This window comes from Tursiops truncatus, chromosome 16 (genome assembly GCF_011762595.2).
Source record: "Tursiops truncatus isolate mTurTru1 chromosome 16, mTurTru1.mat.Y, whole genome shotgun sequence".
NCBI classification, from domain to species: Eukaryota; Metazoa; Chordata; class Mammalia; order Artiodactyla; family Delphinidae; genus Tursiops; species Tursiops truncatus.
In genome coordinates, this window is record NC_047049.1 from 27969021 (window position 1) to 27991908 (window position 22888).

The 22888-nt window shown below is 42.6% G+C and overlaps 1 protein-coding gene across 10 annotated transcripts in view; it reads left to right on the plus strand.

Moving 5' to 3' along the window:
• The window catches only part of DNMBP (dynamin binding protein), a 110842-nt gene that overhangs the window by 56579 nt on the left and 31375 nt on the right, over positions 1 to 22888 (plus strand). The window contains exon 1 of one of the 10 annotated variants that reach the window (XM_019939807.3): positions 4570 to 5931. The exons of 7 other annotated variants lie outside the window; for them this stretch is intronic. In XM_019939807.3, the coding sequence (XP_019795366.2) occupies positions 4764 to 5931 (1168 nt within the window). In that variant the 5' untranslated portion in view covers positions 4570 to 4763. Of the gene's footprint in view, positions 1 to 4569; positions 5932 to 12931; positions 13019 to 16312; positions 16415 to 22888 lie in introns of those variants that run through there. 2 more of the 10 variants (XM_019939808.2, XM_019939809.3) reach the window with 2 other exon arrangements.

Sequence of the window (22888 nt, forward strand, 5' to 3'; positions counted from 1 at the left end):
CTTCCCTGGTGGCACAGTGGTTAAGAATCCGCCTGCCAGTGCTGGGGACACGGGTTTGAGCCCTGGTCTGGGAAGATCCCACGTGCCGCGGAACAACTAAACCCGTGCGCCACAACTACTGAGCCTGTGCTCTAGAGCCCGCAAGCCACAACTACTGAGCCCGCGTGCCACAACTACTGAAGCCCGCGTTCCTAGAGCCCGTGCTCCACAGCAAGAGAAGCCACCACAATGAGAAGCCCGCGCACCGCAACAAAGAGTAGCCCCCGCTCACCGCAACTAGAGAAAGCCTGTGTGTAGCAACGAAGACCCAATGCAGCCATAAATAATAAAATTTTTAAAAAGATAGGAAACATTCATAGGCTCATGAGACTGATGGTTAGAGGGGGCACACTGAAGTGCAGGAGAGGGAGGGCCTAATTGCCGAAACAAAGTCTTTGAGGGGTCAGGAGGGAGTGGATCAGTGAACCAACAGAGAGAGAGATTGGCCTGTTATCAGAGCAGAGACAGTTCTTCCATTCTAACAAGAGGGAAAGCAGAGCAGATGGGTACAGATGCAGGTAGGATGGTAGATTTGATGGTGAAAAGATGAAGAAACAGGCTTAGAGAGCTTAAGTAACTTTCCCAAGATTATACAGCTAGTTAGTGGCAGAGTCAGGATTCAAAAAAAAAGCACAGCCTGTGCTTTTAACTTGTAAGCTCTCCTGCCCTCTGCCTCGCATCTAGCATGTGCCCAATAAATATGACCACCATCAACTCATTAAACATGGGAGTACCTCTTGTGCCCCACGTACAGAGCTGTGCTGGAGATTGGACTTGGTCCTTGCCCTCAAGCTTTCAGTGTAATAAAAGGAGGTAAACAAGTATAATAAAGTAACAGGTAAGATGAGAGGGATATTTGCATGGTGCTCTGGAAAATAGCAAGAACTATGGGAATCAGAGAGCGTCACTGGGGCAGAGTCTTAGAAAGTGAGGAGGAATTGATCATCAGGCTGGAGGAACCACGTGGGCAGTTACAGAGATACTGTGAAAAGTTTAGGTAATTACCTGTTCTTACTAGATTGATTTATTTATTTTTACTGTCTCCTCCCTTTTGTTCCTTTACCTTTCCTCTACTTTCTGCCTCTTTTCTCTCATCCTTCAAATCCTGCTGCCCCACCTTCGCTTCTAGCATTATGTTCGGAGAATTTCTATCCAGGGATGGTCATTGTAGCTGATCACCCACCCTATAGTAACCAGTAACAAACATCATGGCAGAGTACTGCTCAGGGCTTTTGAAGAGGGCCTGTGGAATGTGACTGTTGTTTCAAGTGAAAGGGAAGATAACTATCTACAAAGTTGTATTTCACCAGTAGGACTAGGACTGAGAAAAATAAGAAAGTTATTTCTCTGTTATCTCCTCATTCCCTTGGGCCACATTTCTTTGCACACAGATTTATCACATGAAAAGTGCAACCCATTCACAGCTTTTGATTAGTTCTGGGTCTCAGTAATGAGGCAAACCTGAGGCAGTTTACATTTTTATACAGACTATATCTTTAAAGTCCCACAGGCTGTAGGGCTTAGAAAAAGAGAAGAGGGGGTGAGGTGGGGAGAGGGGAGCTCCATATTATAACCAGCTCTTCACTCTCCACTCATCCAAAGATCATTTCTTTTTACCTTTGTGTAACTTTTACTACTGGATTATTTTTATAACTAGTATCCTTCTTACCTGTAATTTATCCTCTTTTTATCTGTTCTCTTGGTCGATTTACTAGGTGTGTTTCTTATCATGCTAGCTTTATCAAAGACTTTAAGTTGCCAAAGGAAACTCTGTTTTCCATAACAGTTAGGGAAAGATAAATCTTTATTTTTAACTTAGAAATAAGTAAGATCATAGAATTTTAGATTTAAAGTGGCAGAGAAACTATTAACTTCTTCATTTTACACTAAGAAAACTGACAGCCAGAGGTTAAGCATAGCTACAAACTGGTTATTAGCAGAAATTGAACTTCTAGAAGCTAGCTGTCCTAATTCCCCCTCCTATGTTGCCCTCTTTTACGCTGTTCCTCTGTATAACTCATAGTCAAAGCTGTCCTCCCAAATTATGTTGTCATCCTGTTGGTTTGTGAACCAGACCACAGTCTTTATTGGGTTTAGGCAGTAGGTTTTAGATTATTGAGCCGGCCGATACTGGACAGTCTTTCTGTAATGTGCTGGTACAAGTGCTCATCGCGGTTGGGTGGTGAGGTTCAGCACTGGGGCAGGGTGGAAGTAGGCCAGGACTGGAGACAAAGAGGGAATGGCAGTGTGGGGCGAGGTGTGTGCACACTTGCCTTGGCAGTGGTCCACCCCTGAATTAGACCATGATAGAGTGTACTTGTTTGTTTACTTGGTTTGAGGGAAATTAAGGCTTTCCTATGTTTTTGAGATACTCCTCTGAGCCTAGTGCCGTGAAGTCAGACAGATCTGGGTTCAAATTATGGCCCCTCCTTGTACTAGTTTATGTGATCTTGGACAGGTTTTTCAAAGTCTCAGAGATTCTTTATCTGTGGTAAAATAAAGATAACATAATATCCTCCTTACAGTTAGTGAAGATCAAAAAGCATTTATATCAACTTCCTAGCCCCTCATCCTGATCCTGGCACTTAATACACACTTGACAACACGGCAGCTGCCAGGGCTGTTGCTACTACTGCAACAGAACTATGGAACAAAAACCTTTGCATGAAAATCAGATTTAACAATCTAGAGGTTCATTCAGTAACTATTAGTGTAGAACCTAAAAGGTGTGTAACAGCACATTAGGTATTTGAGGAAAGGAAAAAGGAGTTGCGAGGAAAATAGAAGCATGGATTTTTAAAATTGGAGGAATCAATGATGTCATTGAGGCCAGCTGCCTCATTTTATAGATGGGTTGGTTGAGTCCCAGAGAGAATAAGTGGTTTACCCAAGAGTAAACATCTCATTATTATTATTATTATTTATTTATTTTTTTGGCTGCATTGGGTCTTCGTTGCTGTGCACGGGCTTTCTCTAGTTGCAGCGAGCAGGGGCTACTCCTCGCTGCAGCGTGCGGGCCTCTCACTATGGTGGCCTCTCCCGTTGCGGAGCACGGGCTCCAGCTGCGCGGGCTTCATTAGTTGTGGCACGCAGGCTCAGCAGTTGTGGCACACGGGCTAGTCACTCGGCGGCATGTGGAAACCTCCCGGACCAGGGCTCGAACCCGCGTCCCCTGCATTGGCAGGCAGACTCCCAACCACTGCGCCACCAGGGAAGACCAACATCTCATTATTGATAAAGCATATAACCCTGGTCTCCTTAGGGTACTTACATTGTTTCACAAATAGGGATTAGATAAAAGTTCAAGGATACTTGATAGATGACCAGATAGCTAAAAGAGTAATCTTACTAAAGACTCTCTTAGCATGTCACTCCCCTATTCAGAAACCTTCAGTGACTCTTTATTATCCATTGAATAAAATAAGTGGCATTCGAGTCCCTTGGGATCTGCTGCAACCTACCCCTCCAGCATGATCCCTGTTACTTATTCTTCAGAGTGTTCCCCATTACCTAGTTCTCCACATGTGGAAAGTCTTTGGAAACCCTGCTTATGCTTGAAGGCACAGCTCAAATGCTACCACTTCCATGAAACCTCCAGTTGTCCTACCAGGGACTTCTGCTTTGTTGCCATTGCCATTTGTGTTTGTCAAAGCACTTTTCACATGCAATCTTACTTTATAGTGTGTTGCTCCTGCATGGTAAGAGACAGAGACCAACTTCATCCTTTTCTCTTCCACAGTGCTTCACATAAAATAATCTAATGTTTGATGAATTCATAATGGTATTTTTATACCCACCTTTCTGATTTCCAACCTCATTCTCCAGTTCCTAAATATGCTATATATATTAGATAGGAAAGAGATTTAGGAGATGAATGGTTTTGATGCTTCTCTGGCATGACAAGTATCAAGGAAAGTGTGAAAGCATATATAACTGTATTCCTCTGGGAAAGAGTCTTTACACTATAAAATTCCATACACCAGATCAGAATAAAAGACGTACTTTTTCTTTCCTGAGTGGGATAAGCCAGTGTGTCTGCAGACAGGAGCTGGAACAGCTTGTGATTTGAGTATACACTAATGGGTAACCTGAATCCCATAAAAGCAAAGCTCTCAAAGGCGGAAGAGTCCTGCCGCTGACTAAAGGGAAGGGGAATCCCGAAGAGTTTCAGATGTCCAAGGAGAGTAGAAAGCCAGACTGGGAGGACAGGTAGTGGAGGTCCCGTTTGAGCTGCACATGAAAGCATTTATTCGTACCCCTGATTGATTACTAAAGGATTAAAGAGGCAGATGAGACTGTTACATGATCTTACCTCGGGCTTTTAAAGGGGGCTCTTTCTCTTTCACTCTGCGTTTTCTGCAAAAAAAAAATGCTTCTTACCTTCAGCTCATAAAGCAGCCAAGCCAGTTTGACCAGCTTGAGGGAAACACCAAATAAAGCTGCCAACTCCAATCACATGAACGCTAGTTACTAATTACCTTCTGGGCTCCCTGGGGAAAGATAGAGCAGCCCACTGATTGGATCCTGAGGTCGAAATAACCTCACATCTCCCCGTGCTCCAACTGAAGTAGGAAGAAGAACGTTTAAAGGGCTTTGGGAGACATTTTAAGACACTTTAAGAAGGACAGATTCAGGCTTAGGCCACACTGCACCTGTTCACATCTCCGTTCAACCCAGGTCCATGGAAGAGAGTGATAAAGCGTGTGTCTTTGAGCACAGTGAATATGTGTGAAACCCATGAGATGAGGAAAGAAAGAGAACTGGAGGAGAAAGGGCACTGGAGCTCCAGCTGGGAGTATGAAGATTGCAGAAGTCTACAGAAAAGGAACCTTACAGCGCTGGATGGACTTTACAGAGAAGGTGACTTGGATTCCAGATACCAGGCCACAGGGCAGAATCGACCTTACAGAAAAAGGCATTGTGGATACTGGGATTTTGAGCAGAGTGAACCAAGCTATATGGACAATGAGGAATCAAAGGAAAGTAGAAAGGACTGTATGCGCCACGGAAGTGTGACTCCAGGCTGTAATGATTATAAGAATTCAGAAAACGTAGATTATGGGAATCTGAACCCTGCGACTAAGGATGATTGGTTTGCAGGAAGCCCAGATGTAACCTGGAAAGCTGGAGGATGTGGGGAGACGAATGGCTGTGTAAATCGTAAGAATCGGAATCATAATCCTGAGGACTCTAAAGAAACTGGACAGTGGACTGGCTACAGGGGTCTGGATGATTCTGTGGAGAATTTTGGTCAACCTCAAAACCGGCATATAGACCGCAGGAATTTTAATTACAATCTTGAGGATTGTAAAGAAACTAATTTTTATTATAGAGACCTCAATGATTTATATCATGTTCCTGGGAATTATACTAATGGTCAGTCTGTGGACTTCCCAGACTTGAATGGTGTCAGTGAAGGTAATGAATTTGTCAAATACTGTGACAGGGACAGGAATGTTTATCAAAATGATAAAATCGATCTCAAAGTGAAGACTCATGCCGGGGATCAGAGTAATTCTGATATGGAGAATAGAGGCTCTGATACTCTATTTGCAAACTGTGAGTATAAATTTCAGAATTACAGAGGAACAGATTCTCTCCACCAAATGAAGACTTTGGAGTGTAATGGCATTGACAGACAAGGAATGATGGCACCTGGGAGCAGAGGGGTCATCCCGGAGGGTCTGCGGAATCAGTGGACCGGGGGCAACCAAGGAGAACATCATCGTGGCATTCCTTGGGGCAATTCATTAGAGAAGAATAGCTGGCATTTAGAGGAAGAGAGAAAATTAAATGGCCCGGAGACTTGGAAAAGGAATAGCCGCTTCCGCAGCACAGCACCCAGCACCCTGAGATGCTCAGAATTTGTGCAAAACAGGAAGAGAGCCCAAGGTATGAACTCAGCCAGCCTTCTTAGAGGATAAGACCTGGACATAGATAAAAGGGGTGATGGTTCTACCAGGCACCGGGTACATTTGTATACTTAAGGAACCTGGCCCCCAAAATTCTTATTAAGTGTATCTTGAGTGAGAACAGCCTTAGAGATTTAATTCTTCTGGGTGGGACATCACAGAGCGAGAGTGTGCATAGTACTGTAAATTTGTGACATGGCTTTGAAAATCAGACTGTTGTCATGGGAACTCTCCTTTACCTTTCTTGGTTTTTGTCAGGGTCTCTAATCCCAGGTATCTTTCCCTTTTTACTTTAATATCTTTTGTTTGTCTTATGGAGACGGCAAGTCCTTTACCAGGGCACCAAGTGAAAATTTATTTTCCTGGTGTGTTCTTTCTCTCAATCCCTGCACTTTAGACATTAGGGGGTTAGAAGACTTAACTTGTTTTATAGTTTGTTCATTCCTTGACATTCAGGAATCTTAAGTGAATGGTGAGCACTAAAACCCTTGTGGAAATGAGAAGATTATTTATATTCTTCATGGTGCTTTGTACATGTTAGGTATTCAGATGGCTTCATCTCACTGAGCTTTAACTAAGGTATCTGTAAAATGGGGATATTAAGAGTCTTTTATCATTAGAGGTTCTTTCTTTCTTGCCAGTTTGTCTTCTCTTCTCCAGGTCTCAAATGAACTATGTTTATTTTATTTTGTTGTTCCTGTTAAGTCTTGAATTTTTTTTTTTTTTTAATATGTGTTATACTCATGCCAAACAGACTTTCTGGTTTTGGCCAGTTTGGGGGGAGTCCAGCATATGATGAGAGGAGAAGGATTAGAGTCAGAAAATGTGAACAATCTGGAAAATCCATGTCACACCTTCCTCCCAAGTGAAGCTTTCTCATCCAGGTCTCCTTCAGAATAGGCCCACCGGTTAGATTTGTGGTGGGGGCCACTGAAAACATAAGTCCCTGGTGTGATCCTGGAACTGCCAGTGGTTTATCCAGTGGTCTTTCAACACAGGCTTGACTTAACTTGAATTTCCAGGGCACCATTTTGGACAAAGCAGGCTTTCTACCTGTATTTATAAAGATAAAAATGAAACCCGGCTTTAGTTGGGAGGCTGAGATATTTAGCAGCCAGGTGTTTTTTCCTAGGTGCATTTTTGCTCTGAAATGATAGGGATTGGATGACTTCTAAATTCCTTCCAGCTCAAAAAAAAATCTGATTCTGTGATTCCTTAGGTTAGTTTTTGCATCGTTCTTTTTCCCTTCCCCCACAGCCATTCCTTAGATGAACTTTGTTTCCTATCTTTAGTTCCTTATTGTATTAAGCCTCCTAATTGTGTTTATTCTGTTTGACTTAGCAGTCAAACCCTTCTCTCTGGAGTGTTGTAATATGCCCTATGAGCTCTCTGAAATCAGCTCAGTTCCACTTTATACCATTTCCATTTTTACAACTCTCTCTCTACTTGAGGACTTAACTAACTTTTGATAGTATATTCATATTGACACCCCTTTTTATACCACTAATATCCTCCTTGACTTGTAACAAAATCTTAGTCTGTCCCAGAGATCTTTTTGTTTTCTAATGTTCTTTGCTAGCTGTTTTACAGCACATGTGCCACTGCCCTTCCTGAAAGTTCCACAGTTACAACAGTTAATTACAGAAAGGAAACAAGCTTTGGAGTTGGTCTTCTGCCTTGAATGCACATCTCAGCTCCACCATTTACTAATAGTGTAACTTTAGAGGAATTACTTAGCTTCTCTGAGCTTTGGATTTCTTATTTGTAAAATGAAGATGATCATACCTGTCTCATAGTAAGATAATATAAATAAAACAGTCACATGTCTGGGACATAGTAGGTGCTCATAAGCTATGATTTCTTCATCTTTTATCTACCCACCTCTCATCCCCCTTACAAATCCTTCCGCTACCCCAATTGTCACTGCATGGTCCCCGCCCTGCTGAGATCCAGACTGACCCCCCTCCCCCAACTGGACAGACATCTGCCCTCGCACCCTGTGTTTGCAGGTGTAATTACCCAAGTGGAATGCCCGTGCCTTCCTCTCCCCCACTCTTCCCCACCCTCCACCTGCTGCATCTGAGAGACAAAGCGCTGTTCAGTGCCTGCTCCTCGACCATCTTCCAGGCTAGAAACCAAGTTGGTCTGCCAGGGTTTTTCCTTCCCCTCACCTTTCTTATCAGTTTCTCCTGTGAAGGCCTCAAGCTTAGATTTTTGTTAGGGCAGGTTTGTTACGGTTTTGCCCTTAGTCCTAGGGTATGGCTCCTGGGAGGTGGGCCTTACTCCTAAGGTGCGGCTCTGCAGAGGTTTCTAAGTGGAACACTGGACATATTTATTGAACTTCCTGATTTGAAGGGACTCAGATTTCAAACTGTCTTCCCAGCTGCAGAGAGTTCTGAATATCTGCCGGGCTCTTTAGCCTCCAGCTGTTATTGCTTTCTGCTGGGTTCCCTGGAGTCTCATCACTGCATGCACAGTTCAAGGATTTGAAGGGAATTTCTGCATAGATTTTGGGGCTGTCCTCTCTGCAGCATACTCTTTTGCAGGATTTCTCCCTTAACATCAAGCCACTTCAGAGCCCCAGAACCTTTTTGACTCTGCAGCCCAGTAAGATTACCACTTGCTGGCTCTCAGTTTTTGCTTTATTCTCCAGCATGCTGAAAGACTAGGGATTGCCTTGGGGTAGGGGGAGGAGGTATCAGGTAAATAGGGATCTTACCTAGTTTTCCAGCCATGTTTCGAGTCGTATCCCCTCCAGTGTCTGGCTGCTTTTGGTGGCTTTCTAGTGTCTTCACACAGTTATTTTTTTAAAAAAAATCTTGTCTGGGGGGCTTCCCTGGTGGCGCAGTGGTTGAGAGTCTGCCTGCCGATGCAGGGGACACAGGTTCATGCCCCGGTCCAGGAAGATCCCACATGCCGCGGAGCGGCTGGGCCTGTGAGCCATGGCCGCTGAGCCTGCGCGTCCGGAGCCTGTGCTCCGCAACGGGAGAGGCCACAACAGTGAGAGGCCCGCGTGTGGCAAAAAAAAAAAAAAAAAAAAAAAAATCTTGTCCAGAGTTGCTAATAATTTTCAGTAGGGAGGTTAGTACAATGTAGGTTACTCTACCATTACTAGACCAAAAGTCAACACTAGGATTTTACACTTGCTAATAACATAAATAGTTTTGATGGGAAGGGGACCTGGTGCTTCAAATTCCATGTTAACTAGGTTAATTTAAGTGATATTATGATATCTAAATGAAGAACTCTTACAGAGAGAAATAGAAAGCTGGAATCCAGATGTGAGTTAAGGCTAATGGTTCAAGGTTGGAAGGCTACAACACAAAATCCTCTTATATTATTACTAGAAGGAACCTGACATTTCAACAAGTCTAGTATTTTATACATGTGGGTAACCACCCGTGATTGGGTTTTGAAGTCTATTTAGTGGGTTACAACTAGCATTTTTTGAAAAATAAAATAGAAATGAATAGAAAGTTTCAAGTACATCTCATGTAGTAAAAGTAAGCATGTAATACTTCTGAGTGTGTGTATATACACATACATACATGGATTAGATAAATGTATGTATGTATCTACTGAAGCACAATGTAAAATGTGAGTCACAGTGTGAAAAAATACTTAAATCCAACTCACTCAGTTTATAAATGAAGAGACAGAGCTCAGAGAAGTTGAACCGTGTGGCCAAGGTAACTGGTCGATCCTTAGACCAGGAATAGAAACTGGGTCTCTTGATGCCCAGACCAGTGCTTTTACTACAGCACCACAGTTAAAGCCAGAAGTGCAGGTTTAGGTTCATTTCAAATAAATGAACATAGAAGAGCAGAAAAGTATTGTGTTATGGGAGCCAGAGAAGGGCTTCGAATGGAGTGGGTTCAACTGTGTTACATGCGGCAAAGCTATGAGAGGATGTGTTCTAAGTAAAGACCATTGGGACATGAGGTGAGGAATAGGAGCAACAGAGACACAAGGCATATTACAGGGAGTTTAGGAGGGAAGTGGTGATGAGGGATATATAGTCATCTCTTGGTATCTGTATCTGCGAGGGGTTGGTTCCAAGACCAACACCCTACCCCCACCTTCACAGCCTTGCAGATACCAAAATCCACAGATGCTCAAGTCCCTTCGATAAAATGGCATAGTATTTACAGGTAACCTAATGCACATCCTCCCATATACTTTAAATCATCTCAGTTACTTATAATACCTAATACTCTGTAAATGGTTGTAAATGCAGTGTAAATGCTGTTTAAACAGTTGCCAGTGTAGCAAATTCAAGTTTTGCTTTGGAACTTTCTGGATTTTAAAAATATTTTCTCTCTGCAGTTGGTTGAATTGGCAGAGGCAGAGCCTGTGGATACAGAGGGCCTACTGTAAAAGCGGTTCCTTAAAAGTTTGGACAGTAATTGCAGTGGAGCAAGAAAATCTTGTTTTGTTTTTCTCCCAAGATAAAAACCTGCGCAGATTTGAAGGCACTTTTCCCAGTGTTACACAGATAGTTCAAAGTTTTTAAGACTCTCAGAGTCAAGGTTTCTTTTCATTGCGAGTATGTGAATATATCTCTATAGCTACAGTCTGTATTCAGACTATTGGAATAAAATATCTGCCAGTCAATCCAAGACATTAACTTTTTTTTCTTTTAATATTTATTTACTATTTATTTGGTTGCATTGGGTCTTACATGTGGCACACGGGGTCTTCATTGTGGCGTGCGGGATCTTTCATTGTGGCACGCAGGCTTCTCTCTAGTTGTGGCATGTGGGCTCCAGAGCATGGGGGCTTAGTTGCCTCACAGCATGTGGGATCTTAGTTCCCTGACCAGGGATTGAACCACATCCCCTGCATTGGAAGGCAGATTCTTAACCACTGGGCCACAAGGGAAGTCCCCGAGGCATTAGCTTTGTATCCTTCTTAATTTCATAGGCTGCTTACAAGCCATGAGTATAGCAGGTGCCAAGAGGTCTCTGCCCCTCCAGAGACCAGGGGCCTGCTTCTAGGAATTAACTGGGCAGTAACAAAAGTTCAGCAGAATGAACTGTGGCATTTCATCATCAGCAGTAGTAATAGTGGTACCACTTTAATTTTACATGCTTTACAGTTTTCAGAGCCCTTTTTGCAGCTTTTATTCTAATTTGGTTCTGTTTTAACAAACATGAGCCATTCATGTATCTTTATCTAACAAATTTACTGAGTACCAAACACTGTACTATGTTCTGGTTAGACAGAAACGACCTTAAGACCCTGAGGAGGGCTAAGGCTGCTGTTGTAGTACAAGTGGACTGACGCCAGGTACCCCGTGGACCAGCTGTTCGCTTTCTCTGTATCCCTCTCTCACAGGCCATCTTTCCTCAAGATGTTTTTGCTGTTCTCTGAGCCTCTGCCTTGGTCTTCTCTAACCACAGACCAACACCTTCCACTTATATTTTCTACTCCTTCACTAGATTGCACATAACCATAGTTGTCCCAACACTCTCTGGGGCATTCTTGCAGCTTCTGCCTCTGTTCTATCTAATCTGCCTGGTAGTTCTTTTTTTTTTTTTTTTTTTTTTTTTTGCGGTACGTGGGCCTCTCACTGTTGTGGCCTCTCCCGTTGCGGAGCACAGACTCCGGACGTGCAGGCTCAGCGGCCATGGCTCACGGGCCTAGCCGCTCCGTGGTATATGGGATCTTCCCGGACTGGGGCGCGAACCCGTGTCCCCTGCATTGGCAGGCGGACTCTCAACCACTACGCCACCAGGGAAGCCCTGCCTGGTGGTTCTTAATTCAAATTCCCAGGAGAGAGTATAATTGACTCAGCTTGAGTTTTTTAGTTAGGCCTCATCATATGAATTAACCGTTCATTGATTAGGTATCCAGCCGTGGTCCAATGGCAGTAGTGAAGGCTGGGATGGGGAATCACCTAGCTTAAATCAGAGCTCTAGGGACTGTTGAGGTGTCGATTTGGTATGTAGAGGGCTCTGGAGGCGGCAGGCTTTCTGAGGCTTGGCGAGCTCAGCCCCAGCATTTGGAAATGGGTGGAGATATCTTTTGGTTGTCACAATGGCAGGGTGCAGGGGACTACTTGCACTTATGAGGCAAGGACCAGGGACACTAAATGTCTTCAGGGTGTAGGACCATCCTACACAGTGAAGAATTGTTCTGCCCCAAATGCAAGCCGTGTCCCTAATGAGACATTGGATAAGATGAATAAGACTTGTGCCTGCCTTCAGGAACTCACAGTTTTAAACAGAAAGCAGCATATAAGCAAATGATTCAAATACAATTTTATAACTGCAATAAGAAGAACTATTAGGTACCTTCCCCCACCTTGGCCCTGCTACCTGTGTAACTTTGTATAAATTATTTATTGTCTCTATGCTGCAGTTTCCTCATCAACAAAACCAGATAATGTACGTACATGATAGTATTATGAGGAATAGGTGAGTTTATAGATGTGCAAATATTCAGAATAGTGCAACAGAGCCTGGCACATAGTAAATGCTAAATAAACATGAGCTGCTATCATCATCATGAATCATACTATACCAGCACATAGATCCCATATCCCCTTTGAATGCAGTTCAACAGGTGTTTATTAACTAGTGTTTGTACTTAGCACTGTACCAAGCATTGGGGTATCCAGGGAAGGATACCTCCCCCTGACCCCTCCCCATCACGGGAGTTTATAGATCAGTTGAAGAGACAAAATGTAAAAATATGAATAATTAAATAAAGTAGAGAAGTATCTAGCATAGACAGTTAATGCTATGGACAATCAGAAGAGGAATAGCTCAGTTTTTACTTGGGTTAATGGAAAAGACTTTAGGAAGATGTTTGAATTTGAGCTAAAGCTTAAAGGAGTAGTGGGGTTGAGATAGGAAGAGAGAAGCAAGGAGAAAATTCCCAGCTGGGGAAAGCCTAAGAGCAAAGATGCAGAGTTGTGGTGACAAAGAGGAACACGGTGTGGGGAAGAACTAGCGTATTGAAATCTTACAAACCAGATGGGAGTTTGGACCAGAACCTGAGGAAGGAGTCAGAGCTGGACCTGCACGTGGTGATTCACCCTCTGAGACGTGATCACTGACACTGTGAGTGGATGACTTCTCTGAGGATGGGAATGGCTGGGGAAAGCACAAGCGTCTGAGAACTGGGCTTAGGGGACGCCCACAGCGTGGGACAGGAGGAGGAGAGATGGCAGGAACACTAGGGGAGGGCAGAAGAAAACCAGAGGACATAGAGTAGGAGAGAATGGCCAACACTTTCAGATGCTGCAGGGAAGTCAAGGATGATGCCGTGGGTTTGTTGAGGTTATCGGTTGACTAAAAAGGCAATATTATTGGAATATAGTGATGACACAATTAATTGCAAAGGATTTAGATGGGGGAGGGAGGTCATAGAGGGAGGGCATGAAGACCACTCTTTCAAGGCCTTGCATAGAAAGCATCAAAGAGGTGTGACTGTGGCTGAGGGGGGCACAGAGTTGAACAAAGTTTTCGTGTATTTACTTTTTAAAATCAGATGTCAGTGCTTGTTTGAAGATAGATGAGTAGGTAGGAAGCAAAGGAGAGGGAATGAGAAAATATGTGGAGGCAAAAGGGAATAAATGAAGGGCCCTATTTTGTCAAGAGTTGGGAGATAATCGAAGCTTTAGAGAAAGTAAGGCGGTCCTGCCTACTGGGATCATGTGTGGTAGTCTCAGTAAGCTAGACTGTCTGCTTTCTCCACAAGCTGTTACCTACATTATTTTTATGTAATGTTTCATCATCGATAAAGGAATATTGCTCTGGGAAGATCCCAGGTCTCTGTAAAAGCAAAAAGATAACCAGGAAAGGCAAGAAATTGAGGTAGGATAGGAAGAGGCAGTATTCTAGGGCATTGTCATTCCTGTGGACCTGAGGATGTTGAAGCGGGGGCAGTGGGAGGGGGGTGAATTCAAGCAGCTAACTTGCAGTGCCACGGCAGGCCCAGCCTTCAAAGGAGTGTTGGGCTGGGAGCTCAGAAACTTGACACTCCCACCCTAACACAGAGTTGTCCAATTTGATATTTCCTGAGAAACCAGAAAGTGCCCGAACTGTGTAAACATCAGGCTGTCAAGTCACAGGGGTGTGACAGTGCAATGCAAGTCATTTCTGGTGGGAAGATACACATTTGTGTACATGGCCACACAGCAGGGAGCTGGGCTAGATTCTAGATCACGGACCTCATTCCATGGTATCAAGAAACCCCTTCAAATCATAAGCTGAGAGGAGGCAAACAGATGAAATATATTGCATTTCGTTGAATCTAAAACACCATCTATTGTAAGACACTGAATAATTTATGTAGCATTAGAAAGAAAGAAGAGGAAATTCCCCAGTGGTCCAGTGGTTAGGACTCAGTGCTCTCACTGCCAAGGGCCCGGGTTCAATCCCTGGTCCGTGGTTGGGGAACTAAGATCCCACAAGCAGAGTGGCATGGCCAAAAATGAAAAAAAAAATTTTTTTTAATAAAAATAAATAAATTTTTAAAAATTTTTAAAAAGAAAGACTTCTAATTAGAAGCCTTTTTTTTTTAAACTAGTTCCTTTTAAAAATTAATTAATTAATTAATTTTTATTTTTGGCTGCCCCAGGTCTTAGTTGCAGCACGTGGGCTTCTTAGTTGTGGCACACGGGATCTTCGTTGTGGCATGCAGGATTTTTACTTGCAGCATGTGGGCCCTTAGTTGCGTCATGTGGGCTCTTAGTTGCGGCATGCGTGCAGGATCTAGTTCCCCAAACAGGGATCGAACCCTGGCCCGCTGCATTGGGAGCGTGGAGTCTTATCCACTCGACCACCAGGGAAGTCCCTAGAAGACTTTAATTAACATGCTATTGATTGGAAAAGATATTTCCATTTCTGAAATGTTAAAATATGAAAAAGTACGCATCTTAGCATCTACTGAAATATGGAGATGCTTCCACTTACCATTGACCTCACAGCAATACTTAGATAAAAATTATTGTAGAATTCCTCTAGTCCTTTCCTCAGTGATTTGGAGATATGGAATTCAGTTTCCTCTGCTCTCCACCCTCTGCCCCTCAGGGGAAGATTGAAACCTTATTTACCCCAGTGTCATAGGTATGGCAGCTAAGTACTTAAGACAAACAAAAATTAGGATATTTAATGATTTTTTAAAATCTTTGCATAGTGTTTTTCATTACAATCATGCAGAACAATGTGTAGGGCACTCTAAATAATAATAATAATTGGTGCCTTCTCTTAAGTGCTGGTTGCTGTGCTACCTGCTGTAAATTAGGTACAGATTAGGTATGCAGAAAAGTTCAGTAGACTCTAATCTCCATGATGGCAGTGAAGGTGGTGTTTCCAGACCCTTACATAGCATACAGTAGGTACTCAATGAATATTTGTTATCCAGTGAAATATTCTATTTGAGGGCACAGAACATGTACATCAAAAGATAAATAGTAAGTATTATTTTGTGTTGTTACTCAAGAAGTAAAGTTTAGAGAAAAGAGTAATCCAAGGACTAGAGAAGCCTTCATCTAACTGGGCTAAAAGGACAGTAGGTAAGCAGAAAAGCACAGAGACAAGCTGAGCTTGTTATGTTCAAGGAATAATAAGGAAACAAATACTTAAAATATGTTGTGCTATGTTCCGTAATAGCACAGACCTCGGGGAGGGGAAGCGACTAACTGCCCAGGTTAGTCACTAAGTGACACACTAAGTGACACTCCTTGTGGAGCTAGTTAGAGACTAGGGTAGTTATACCAAACCAAGAGGAGTAAGTGAAGTAACAGAGTAGGAAAGTACATAAGATTTTAGAGCCTGGAAGTAACCAAAGAGGCTCAACTGCTCTGTTATACACACCTGGGAACAACAGCCCAGAGAGGCTGTGTAACATTTCAGGTAAGGTGGGGGCAGGGCTAGACCCCAGATCTTCTGACTTGTAGTCTGAGTACCTTAATTCACTGAGCCTGCTGCCCTCTCAAGATCTAGAAGCAGCTCCACATGTGTCCCTAGAAGTGGAAGCCTGGGGAGATATAGGGGAACAGAGTGACTATTGGGATGCCGAGAGCTCATTGAAGCCTGTACAGCATGAATGACTGGGGTCCCGGGGAAAACCCAATTTATGTTCCCTCATATTGAGGTTTTGTTTTTTCCCCCAGGTTTCAGCTAGAAAATAAGATAGTACTAACTGATATCCTAGGCTTAATCAGGTTTTACCATAAAAATATTGGATCACACTTGGAAAGAATCCTTATTTTGAAAGACTGGGTTCACCCTTTTAAATTAATGTAACCAAAATACGTAATGCTTAAGTTCATTCTATTTTGTATTATTGTTTTGTTTCATGAATTTATGTCTAACACCACCTAGTTTCACGCCACTTGGTTTGCTGTTCCTGAGGACCAGACAGATGAAATGACTTGCCTGAGACGGAAGAAAGCTTTAGAGGACTTTTCAGCTTTCTGTACTTTGCCCCATCTCCTAGCAGTCTGCTTGGTAGCTCTCTATTCAATATTTTCATATATTTTTGTAATTAAAACTTTGAACGGGATTATAACTCAGATCAACTGGTTTTTGTTTTGTTTTGTACACAGTTCTAAAAGATACATAAAATGTGAGAACAAGTGGAAGGAATAAAAGTAAACTAATAGAAGCTGAAGAAAATCTGGTTTTCTAGAGTAGGATAGAAAAATAACCAGAGGGTCCTGTTAATGAGCAAAATTTGAGACATCACTGTAATGTTATTATCAAAAATGGAAATACAGTGCAGGAAACAGCCACACTCATATCAAAAAGCCATGCAACCCAGAACAGGCCTTGACATTTGATGGAAAGCACCGGCTCGAGATGCTAGTTTTGAATAGTTATTAGCTGCGTGGTCTCAGGCAAGTCATTTCATTGCTTTTTGCTCTCATTTGAAAAATGAGAGCAATAATACCTTCCTTCAAGAGACCTGGTAAATAAAACATCAGATGTGTGTCTGAAAACAAAGTTTTCATGTAAAGTTTTATTGGCTGATTGTAATCAAAATTTGCTTATTAAACAGTGATGGTTTATTTCTAATTATTATTTTACAAAAACTATCTTTGCCTTCTTGGTTATTTCACTTCTGCTGCCTAAAGATTCAACAATAATAATAACCTCATAGTTTTAAGCACCCTAACAGCACACCTTTCTAGGATTTGGTGAGTGTTCAAAAATGGTGTTTCAGAGGATCTAGTGTTAATTTCGCTATCCTGGCAGCATAAGAAGTTGCAGACTCTTGTACTCTGGGCACTTGACTCTTGTTTGCTCTTCTTTTAGAGGCCAAGGTAGGCCCTGGTAGAAGAAGGGGGAAATGGGTTTCCCGAGGTGGAAACCCTCCCAGCAGGGATTGTGCTGGATGGAGGCTACTTGCCAAAATAGGCAAGGCAGTCCCTGAGCAAAAGGCACAGGGAAAGTTTTTTCAGTTACTGTTGAGATTTAGGACCAAAATATAATAGATTCTTCCCTGAAGTCTGGTGATCCGGGAAGAGTCTGCTATGAGTCCTACAGAAAAGTCAGGGACCACAGTGCTGAAAGTTTAACATTGAGCAGGATAAACTTTCTCCAAATACAAGTAACATAGGTGCTGAAGGAAAAGAAGTGGTGGGGCTAGGTGGGCCGGCTGGAGTGATGTGGTCACATGGAAAACCAGGACTTAATGATCCCCTACTTGGCCTGGTGGGAATATGAACAAATTTACAAAGATCGCTTCCTCTCAGAGTTTTCTAGACAGATTGCTAAGCAGGTGGGGTTTTTTTTTGCTTTTCTTATTAGACTAGCAAATTGTTATTTCAAGTGTTCTATTACCCATTTTCTTCAGCAGTTTGAAGGGATTAGGTCAGGAAAGAAATCTCAGATTATAAAAAAGTGAGGAAAGAATTTGAAAGGGATTTAACAGGGTAATTGAGAGAGGACTGAGTAGTAGAGTATTCTTGTTGTATAGCAAATGTTCTTTTTTCCACCTTATTATTTGTCATGTCAATATTATGTGTTCACTAGAGGAAAATAGAAAATACAGTAAGTTGAAAAGAAAAGAAAAAAATCAGAATTTTGTCACCAAGACTTTTTCATTTTCAAATATGTGCATTGAAAATATTTTTCCCTTTTTAACAAAACTGCAGTTCTTTCACAAGCTCTTTTGTAATCTTTTTCCATTTAGCAACACACATGAGACAATGTTCTGTATTAATGAATATAAATCTGTATCTCAGTGGCTGTAGTAGCATTCTGCTATGCAGATACACAGCAATTTATTTAACAGGCCCCTTTTGGGAGAAATTTTGGTGGTTTCTAAATATTCTTTATGCGCTGATAAACATCCCTTCACTTGCACATAATTTCTGCCATAAATTGTCTGGAATACTATTGAATATTTACTGTGTATGACACTGCTAGATTTGATTCTGTCTGGGGGATTATTTATGTTATACTGAGTAGGGTTTTACAGCTATAATGATGTGAACATATGTATATGTGATTAAATACATAATTGTTCACAGTCTTAATGGTGGGTGACCTGTGGCTATACAGAGGTTAAGTGTGCTTTAAAATCACATCATTTTATCATTAGCTACCAGGTGGTCACCAAAACCCACAAGTAGATTTCCAGGTCACAGTTCCCAAGATTTGCCTGCCTGGAAAAAGCACTAGAGGCAGAGTAGCAATTGCAGGCTCTGGAGCCAGTGTGGGCTCACATCTTCCACATACTTGGCCAGTTACTGAATTTCTCTTCATTCATCAGTAGTGAGATGGGGACGATAGTAGGATTGTGATGAGGGTTAAATAAGCCAGTATTTGTAAAGTGCCTGAACAATGCTTGACACATAGAGTAAGTGCCATATAAATATGTGGTAAAATCTAAAGTTAAAAAGAGCTTCATTCGATGGTGGAGGGAAGCAACAACCCGGGAGTTAGGCACCATCCAGTAAAGCCTCAGGAGTCAATGGTGCCATCCTAGTGGCAGTGGGATGGCTCTTTACCAAAAGTTCTTTTCTCAGATTGCTTAAAATTTCACTAGTAGAGATGAATCTTGGCTAGCATGACAGTTTGTCTTAAATTACTGGCAATACATTAATAGATTCTTGTGAGATTAAAAAGTACTGATTCAGCTCAAGTCCCCATTGATCCTTCTATCCCAAATCCCAGTTCCCTCTCTGAGGCAAAACTCGCTGAGAAGTGTAGTGTATTCTCTTCCCAGACCTTTTTCTGTGAACTTACATATTATATGTGTGTATATGGAAATATGTAGAGGTTTTTGCATGTTTTCTCTCCCTTTTTTCCTCTCCCCTCCTCTTCTTCCACCTTCTTTTTTTAAACAAAAATGACATGTTGTTCGGCAACTTTCTTTTCCTCACTTTCTTTTAAAATGTAAATGTTTGTGAGCTGTGAGCATGGCTCCCAATTCCAGTGAATTACTCTGTGCTGTTCTTGCTGTCCTGGGACCAGCCTGGTAAGATCTGCATTCTGATGGCGTTACGGTAAGGTACCTAGAGTACCAAGACCCGGGGGGTGGGGGGTGGGGGTGGGGAGCGGGGAGTGAGGCCTGTGCCTGGCCAGGGAGAGGGACTGCCTGCCGAATGAGAGGTCCTAAGGGCAGAAAAGTAGACAAATGCTGCCCCCTTTACATCCTTGCCTCTTATCATAAGACTGCTTCCCTGAAAAGAGTATCCAAAAAAACACAATATGTAGCAAGGGGTAGGAAAAAGAGATAAAACTCGTGATTAAAAGCTCCTGAAGTGGGCTTCCATGGTGGCGCAGTGGTTAAGAATCCACCTGCCAATGCAGGGGACACGGGTTCGAGCCCTGGTCTGGGAAGATCCCACGTGCAGCGGAGCAACTAAGCCCGTGTGCCACAACTACTGAGCCTGCCTGCGCTCGACAGCCCATGAGCCACAAATACTGAGCCCACGTGCCACAACTACTGAAGCCCATGTGCCTAGAGCCCGTGCTCTGCAACAAGAGCAGTGGAAGTGGAAGCCCATGCACTGCAAGGAAGAGTGAGCCCCTGCTCACTGCCACTAGAGAAAGCCCGCACGCAGCAACAAAGACCCAACGCAGCCAAAAATAAATACATTAAAAAAAAAACCTAAAAAAAAAACAACTCCTGAAGTGGAATTTTGGCTGTTTTAGGACTAGGAAAGGAAAGCTAATAGGGAAAAGGCATTGAGTCTGAGCAGAGCTGGGCCCGCTCTTCTGCATCTCAGTCCAGGAATTGGAGAATTCCAGCTCCGTCCTTTAGAACAGGCCCTGTTGTGATAGCCTGGAGGACTTGGGACGATTCATATGTAAATATGGGAAAGCCTGGGGGAAATGCCTACCCTATTCAAAGGATTTTAGGGGGTTGTGGAGCATTCCAGAGCTCTGGGAAGATTCTGCTCTGGCTGCCAGCCCTTCCACCCGTGGGAACATTTGCACCAGAATTTTGGCGCTGCAGGTACGTTCCGGGGTTGCTGGAGCCTCACAAAAGCAGGTAGAACAGTTAGCCGCCTCATTCAAGTGCCGCTTGGGACCTCGCCGGGGTTCAAAGATTCTCCCCAGCAAAGACGGAGCCAGCTTTCAGAGGCAAGGGAAGAGTGAGCGGCTTTTCTCTTTAACTCTGCTTTGGAATGTGGTTGGTAGAGTTGTGGGAAGCTGCAGGTTAACTGAATCGCTTCCTAGGAACACTGAGGTATGAGCCTGGGACCATGCACTAACCTGAGGGGGTGAGGATATCTTGAGAAGGAATGGAATGGGGACTTTGCGGGGGAGGGGATGGGATGGGACAAAAGAAAAAAAACAACCCATCCCTAATTGCTTTATCACAGTAGTAAGTTTGTGCAGTCAGCCCCAGCTCCTAACGCCTCCCGGGCCGCCCTAGGAAGAAAGTGGGGCTAGTCTGCAACTTTTATTGTTAGGCTGGTACTGGACCTCAGTTTCCTCCATGTGCTTCCGCATCCCCAGATTTTATTGTTCTTATAGAAAAGTGGAACTTTATGGTATCTGAACCATTTCTCCTCGGTGCATTTTACCTTAACCTGGTACAGGTAGCATTTTCTGGCCCGTTGTGGGAGAACTAACTTGTGTTGAGTAATTACCTTGTTTAATTTGCTCAACAGTTCTGCAAAACAGGTATTATTATCCTCATTGTACGTATGAGGACGTTGAGGCCCAGAGGTGAAAATGGACTTTCTCAGGGTTCCCCCAGTTAAAGAGTGGGGGAGTGCGCGATTCAAAGGCTTTCAGGGTGAGGGGCCCCCTCTCTCACTTTGGTGTCCCAGATAGTAAAATTGTTGATCATTTTTCCCCCCTAGGGTATATTTGGAATAATGGAAAAACAATTTTACATTTGCAGCTATTTCAAGCCAGGTATTCCTAGTTTGATTTAATCCTTGAGTATTAATTCATGTGTGTGTGGAGCCTGGAGGTCACCTGCATCTTCAGAAGCACCTAGCATTTTGTTAAAACTGCAGATCCACCCAGATTTGCTGAATCAATCTCAGGGGTGGTGCCCAGGAAACACAATTTAGCAAAAACACCCCACAGGGATTTTTGATCGAGCTAAACTGTTTTCCTTTTTGTTTTTTAAAGTCTGTTCCAGAATTTATAAATCTACCTGCAGGGAAAAAATAGCATGCTGATATTTTAGAAGAATTGTTACCATTTCTTTTTCTCTTTTTAAATATAAATAAAAATCTAATTGTGTCTCTTAGGTTGTAAGTTGCTGACTTCTAATTGATGAGTGCTTGCTGGTATTTTATGCTTTCAAGTATTATAATTAATAGAACTTTGATTCCTGAGAGATAATAGTTTCCAGGGAATTTTTAAGATTTGAAGCAAATAGGCCCTGACCTTTTTTTTTTTTTCGGTACACGGGCCTCTCACTGTTGTGGCCTCTCCCGCTGTGGAGCACAGGCTCAGCGGCCATGGCTCACGGGCCCAGCCACTCCGCGGCATGTGGGATCTTCCCGGACCGGGGCACGAACCCGTGTCCCCTGCATCGGCAGGCAGACTCTCAACCACTGAGCCAGGAGGGAAGCCCCGGCCCTGACCTTTTTAAATTGAGATTCCAGGCTAGAGAGGCAGAATGGTTCAGGATTAAGTGGATTTAAATACAGGATTTGGATTTAAATATATTTAGATTCAAATTCCAGAACTGCCATTTACTCATCACATAGGCTGGGACAAGTTGGTCAGTCTTAAAAGGCTAGGTTTTCTTATCTGTTAAATGGGAATAGTAATACTACTTTAGAGTTTTGATGTGAATATTAAATGAGTTCAGGGACATAACTCGTAAAGCACCTAGCACGTGGTAGGAATTCAGTGAGTGTTCTCCCTTTCCAGAGCTTTTTAGTCCTGTGTTTAAGGTGAATTTCTCTTCTCAACTTACAGCTTCTGAAACCATATTTGGGTCTGAAATTCTGTAGCTTTGAAATCACGAAGAAAATTTAAAATAAGGCCATTGAAAATCAATTTTTTGTACACTACAATTAATTTAATCATGATTTACTTAATTTCTGATGAAATAAGAGTTATGCTTGAAATTTTGTCATTCTACCAAAAAAGAGAAATTTTCTAATTATGTCTTTTTAAGTTTTATTTTGAATAATATCAAATTTATAGAAAATTGCAGTGGTACACAGATCCTCCTTTATTCACATTTGCCAGTATTTAACATTATGCCATATTTTTGTTTTCATTTTCTCTCTCGCTCACTTTCTCCCTCTCTCTCTACACACACACACACACACACACACACACACACACACACACACTTTTTTTTCTTTACTGTTTGAGACTAGGTTGCATATATTATGCCCCTTAGTAAGTGTCAGTGTGTAATATGGATATTTTCATACATGACCACCATAGATGTGCCATGTCAGGAATTTTTTTATTAAAAAATTTTTTAATACAATTTTTAAAGGTTACTTTCTATTTACAGTAATTCGAAAATATTGGCTGTATTCT